We start from the raw sequence: 6277 nt of genomic DNA, 5'->3' as shown, positions 1-6277 counted from the left end.
CTCTAAGGGATCCAAGCTAAAAAGCCACCAAAAAGCAAGATCTGAGGAAAATAAATAGCAGGCGATCATCCATCAGAGATGCTGACTTGCAGAGTATTTTCAAACCCCTGCCCGGACAGTCACTTTAAGTGATGTGTGTCGATCATTTTAAGACAATATGACACGGAAAGGTTATTTTCTTTTCCGAATTTCTGTCCCAGCAATATTAACGGTGACTACATTGGAGCCTTAATAATCCCTTTCTGTGGAGTATCAATCCAAAACAGTATTACCCAAATCCCTCATGTCTTATGAGCGGCAGTGAAATGTAGAAGGGGAATTTCCAATTTAATTAACAGCTGTCTAAACGTCAGGACAAACAAGTAGATTGGGAGTTTTTTTTATTTTTGCAGATGTGCAGTGGTTTCGCAGCAAACATGTAAAATGTCATGGAAATGTCTGTGCACATAAACATCAAGAGAAGAAAAGGGACGCGGCTGGTGTAGACGGGGATCAGGCCCATCTCATTTACCATTTTCTACTGTCCATTCACACGTCTGTAGTTTGGGATCCGCATCCGTTCATTTCAATGGGGCTGCAAAAGATGCAGGCAGCATACCGGACAAGACAGAAGACAGCAAAATGCGGAACGCACATGGCTGGTGTTAGTATTTTGCGGATCCGCAATTTGTGGACTGCAAAACACTTACGGACGTCTGAATGTACCCTAGAAAATGGTCTAAATGTAAGACAGCTAGGAAGCCGCCTTATATTTAGGAGCGGTGGTAGATATGCCGAAGTTATGGAGAGGCCGGCGCCCTGTATATAACTACGGAGGATCCACCGCCAGTGCAGGGCTTTATTAAGACTGGTGTATAAAAGTATGAGCCTCATAGTTTTGTGGGATTCAGTATAAGTTGTATTTTATTCATTTCTATCCCTGCTCTTTCTATGTTTAGGAGTCCAGGGGGCGGACCTACTGATGATTAACATTCCCTGCTGGTGCCGCCCCCTGGACTCCTAAGTAATTTATTTAAATAAATGTTGGTTGTCAGTGAATAAAAATGGTTTTCTTTAGGCGTCACACACACGACAGCATCCGTTCTGCTGATCTGCAACATACGGTTACCAACCATTTGGCATCCGCATTTTTTGCGGACCCATGGACTTCCATGGGTCCGTGGTCTGCATTTTGCAGACAAGCAAATGACATGCTGTATCTTTTCATAGAAAGCACTTTGAAGTCAACAGGTCCACAAAAAAATGCAGATAGCACACTGACTGCATCCATACTTTGTGGGTCCCCGATTTGCGGACCGCAAAATGGATACGGTCGTGTGCATGAGGCATTACATTCAGAGACTAAAAAAAACTGTCCAAATTATTTCCAGTTCACAGGCTTGTATTACAGCTCTCTATTGTAATGACCTTGCACATGGACATCATCAGGACAAGGCTTCAGTCTCTGAATGTAAACAGCAGTGTTTCCATCCACTGACAGCAAGAAGGCCCTCACTTATCAAAACTGATAGTAAAACGGTCTTTGTTTCAGATTAGCTTTCGGTTTTCCTGAGCAGCTTAAAGGCTATGTACACCTTTGGGGGCAATTTTTATTTTATTACTGCTGTATACTTATTTTAAGCTAAAAATAATTTTTTCAATTGGTCTTTATTAACAATATGGAATCCTTTTTTCTGTACAGAGCTGAGATGCTCTACTAGCTGCCTGTGGATTTGTTGTCCTTTCCGTCATCTGAGGAGCAGACGGACTTCTTATCTCTGCTCTCTCACATCATAAACACTCATTAAAGCTCAATCCATATCTTACTAATAAGAATGTGGCTTAAATAAGTGTTTATGACCTCTCAGTAGTTTAGAAATAAGGGTAACGGCACAAAGTGAAAGTGCAAGTACCAGTCACACAAAAACAGTTAACTCTTTGTGACTAAACAGCTCAATATTTTTAGTAAAGGCCAATTGAAAATATTATTTTTACCCAAAAATAAGTAAATGCAATCATTAAAAAAAAATTGACTCCAAAGGTGTACATAGCCTTTAAGAACTGAAAGCTGAGCTCTGATTGGTTGCCATTAGGCTACTTTCACATTAGCAGTAGCCTTTTCCGGCAGGCTGTTCTGGCGGGTGAACAGCCTGCCGGATCCGTGCTTCAGCAAGTGCACGGGTGCCTGCTGGAAGTCCGCTTTGGCCCCATTCACTATAATGGGGGCAGGCCGGAGGTCCGGCCGCAGCACGGCAAACACGCCGAGAGGCGGCCGAAATAAAACTACGACATGTCGGTTGGGGAGGGTCCAACACCAGGTAGACCTCCACAGTTACATCTCAAACAATATAACGAACTAAACTTAAGCAACCTCCTTTTTAGAATCAAAGTAGAGACATGTCTGTGAAGGTTCTCATTCATCCAGGTCACGGTATATCAGTAGTAATGACTTGTACAAAGAACCTCTGGCATTAAATACCAGTGACTCATGCTTCCGCCCCTTTAAGGTGGCCAGACATTCAATAGCAGACAGCCAAATGTTTGTTGGGTAGACCACAAATTTTCCAGACCTCCCTATACACGTACGTGATCAATAAGCTTGCATGAGTTTGGCGGGAGGGCAGTAAGTCACTGGCAGATACCTCCTCCTTTAGAACAAAGGATGGGGCATGTAAAATTCAACATGTCCAAAAAAGGCCAGCTGAACGTCAAATACACATCAAATGGCCAGCTAGTCTACAAAAAATGGCAGGTTTGGCCAACCTTAGTCTTAGTTTGGGAGCTTCTACCATACAGACTCCACCAGGTACCGTATTCTACAGAGATATTTTTCTCTACACTCAACTCTTCTAGAGCATAATACTCTGTAATAAAACAAATGGGACAACTTTTTTCTATAAGACTCAGCATCTCATCTCTATATAGAATTGGAGGCATCTACAGAGGTACAATAAGTGCCCATACACTTTCATGGGACGTGTATGGCCGTATTACAGCGCCATACAACCGTAGGGACCATAATATGTCCATATGGTTAGCACGGTTGCCGGCAACTCTGGTCTCAAATCCCTCCAAGGGCAACATCTATATGGAGTTTTCATGGGTTTCTTCCTACACATCTCAAGCATACCGAGCACAGGGACCGATTGTGGGTGATAAAACTCTGCAGAGTGCTGCGGAATATATTGGCACTACATAGATGTAGCAGAACTAAAAGGAATTGTGATAACACATGTCACAGTGTTATCTCCCGAAAAAAAAAAGTGATTGAAAAAGTCAATTAACATTTTCTTGCCAATCCGTTCTCTTCTGGCTTTGCTACATCTGTATAAACATCTAAAATAATAATAATGTACTATTCACTTTTCAATGCAAATCTACGAAATCTCATTAAAGTACTGACGGCCGTTCCGTCATCTCCACTGAAGACAATACAACGCAGACTGTAATAATGTTTTTATGAATTATTGGCAATCCACAATGTGATCGTTAACAATACCAAAATGTTGCATTTCTGTTGTATGGACTGGAAAAAGAAGTAGGTTGGAGGCACACCCACGTGACGTCGCATCCATTACCTTCTACAAAGTACCGCCAACACACGTAGACCCACACTGCATTACATTACACAATTGCATTACTTATCTCGAATACAAAAAAAATATATGTTCACCTTCTGAATATTCAGTCATTCTTTAGTTACCCCTGGAGCAGCAGTTTACTTAAGTATACAATTGTGTCGACCAATTTGGCAGTTGTCAACGTGATGTCATTTTGGGTGGAACTGGACGCTTGGAGGACGGGTGCAATGACAAGGTTCCATGTTGAGTTTTTGTCAGAAATGTCCACTGTGATCTGTTCAGCCAGAAATGAAGACAACACAAAATTCTCACAAGCCTCCGAGACCACCCATTACTTCTTACATATGATCACCCCTTAAAAGAGGATTGTACCTGTGGCGGCCCAGCAGCCCGTACCTAGAATAAAGTAAAATAAAAAACTCCCAACAGTAGACAAAGAAATAATAAAACTATCCAACAAAAAAAATAAAAAAACTCTACAAAGAACCCAGCAGTAGATTCCAGTGTTTACAGCAAGGAATGGCAGGATGTGATGGACTCGCAACATGAGATGGCGATGTATCCGCTTCCAGGAGGGACCGGAAGGTTGCATATTTGATATATACATACAATCGGGATAGTTTTTTGGGGGGTTACTGAACCATATGCATGTGTTTTTGATGTTAGGACTCTTCTGGCCTTTTCAGTAGTATGATCTGTGCATCGGAATGAAGCCATGGCAAGCCTTATTGAGGGCAATATCAAGTAGTTGAGCGTTTCGCACAACATCTACTGTGTAAAGAAAAAGCATGCGTTGCGTGTCAACCTTATGGAAAGGAACTGAAACACGATGAGACCGTGACCCTGTTTGTAAGGTTTACGTCACCTCATGACAACGTTACGTGAGGCTGAATGTATAGCGGTTAGGAGGAATGGAAGGGGGGGTCTGTTTTTTTTTTTGTTTTTTTTTAGGCCGCAAAGACCCAGCAGTTGTGAGGCATAAAAAAAAAAATACTTTAGATATCAAGAAACAAGACAATGCTCTGATCACGTAATCATTGCTCCTGACAACCTTAAACACGTTCCCCATCTCAAGGGCCAGGGCATGTGCATGTGTCCAGCCACATAGGTCAGTTTATTCTGTACATCACTCTCACACGTACCACTCCTTCTTTGAGATGAAGGAACCATCATTCTGGGGCACAAGGTTATCGGGAAGATCTTCTGGCTCATATTGGAACCCTAGAGTTCTGTCCTCACCATAACCGCAGCGATCCCCCTCTTCCACTGTGAAGTACGGGCGCTTTGATTCATCATCATACTTTGTGCTCATTTTGCGCCCAACTATGCCTTCATCATCTTCCTCCTCTTCGTAGCTAACGCTTCCTACCGGGCCTGGTTTCTTTTCGTCGTCAGAATCCTCAGGGTATTGCAAACTTTGAGCCATCGGTGGGTGCTGGGCCACACCAGCCTTGCTGTAGCCGTTTCCGTAGACGTGCTTTTTGGTGTTGTAGTCCCCCTTGAAGGTGTGATGTCTTCTTCGAAGCAGCACAAACAAGATAACCGAAACAGCTAGCACTAGAACTGCTCCGCCTACGGCCCCTCCAATGATTGCCGCGCTGAACATGGAGGAGTCGCTCTTGAACGTCTGTCCTGTAGGAGTCGGGGTGAAAGGGAATTCTGGGTAGGAAAGACAAGGAAAGGGACAATATCAGGTTCTGGATTCATGCTATAACCCATAGACAGAGACGCAAATAGAGAGTAGTAGTATCGGCTATTCCCACCTGTTGACTGTTCTCAATTGGACCCTATACACCAGGTCAATGTGTTATAAAAAAACTTATAGAGAACAAGACTTGTGTAAGGCAAGTACATTAGGGCTCATTCTCATGGTCGTTGTTCAGCCATGCCCGTATTGCGGCCCGCAATATGCGGGCACTGGCCTTGTGCACTCCGCATCACAGATGCGGACCTAATCACTTGAATGGGTCCGCAATCCGTAAGGTCGGTGTAGAACGGAGGCACTACGGAATGCTTCCGTGGGGTTTCTATCTGTGCCTCCGCACCGCAAAAAAATAGAACATGTTCTATTTTTTTGCGGTGCGGACGGATCACTGACCCATTCAAGTTGAATGGGTCTGGATCCATAGCGGCAGCCACACGGATGGTGCCTGTGCATTGGGGACTGCAAATTGCGGCCCACAATGCATGGAACGGCCGAACAACGGCCGTGTGAATGAGCCCTTACTGTAATGATGGGTTGTGTTCTATTAAAGGGAACCCGTCATATTGAACGTGCAGTCGGATCTGTAGGCAGCATGTTATGGAACAGGAGGAGCTGAGCAGACCGATATATAGCTTTATGGGGAAAAATTCATGACCGTATTTTCAGTCCGCGTCCCATTTGCATTGATTTTTGTGGGGGGCCTTTTCTTGGCATGAAATTCATATTTGGTAGACATTTTTTTTTGGGCCACACAATCTTTAAAAAAAAAAAATTGTATTTCCTATAGAAAAGTCTATAGGAAAACACTTTAAAAAAAGGCCACACCCAAAAAAATTCAAGGCTCCGATTTACTAAGGCTACTTTCACAAGCTTTCCTTTCTGGTTTTGAGATCCATCATAGGATTCGCTTCTGTTCTGTCCCCATTCATTGTCAATGGGGCAGAACTGAACTGAACGGAATGCACCCGAATGCCTTCAATTCCGTTGCGTCCCATCAAGCAGCGTTTTTCTG

General features: G+C 43.4%; 1 protein-coding gene across 1 annotated transcript in view; it reads right to left on the bottom strand.

Annotated features, from left to right (window-relative positions):
* Nucleotides 1-3418: 3418 nt before the first annotated feature.
* NECTIN1 (nectin cell adhesion molecule 1) overlaps nt 3419-6277 on the bottom strand; it is a 106382-nt gene continuing 103523 nt past the window's right edge. Inside the window, exon 6 of the mRNA XM_044282348.1 lies at nt 3419-5219. Within this exon, the coding sequence (XP_044138283.1) occupies nt 4693-5219 (527 nt within the window). The 3' untranslated portion in view covers nt 3419-4692. The remainder of the gene's footprint in view (nt 5220-6277) is intronic.

The sequence above is a fragment of the Bufo gargarizans genome, chromosome 2, assembly GCF_014858855.1.
Source record: "Bufo gargarizans isolate SCDJY-AF-19 chromosome 2, ASM1485885v1, whole genome shotgun sequence".
NCBI classification, from domain to species: Eukaryota; Metazoa; Chordata; class Amphibia; order Anura; family Bufonidae; genus Bufo; species Bufo gargarizans.
Note: the sequence above shows the minus strand (reverse complement) of the source record. Positions and strands in the feature narration are given on the sequence as shown.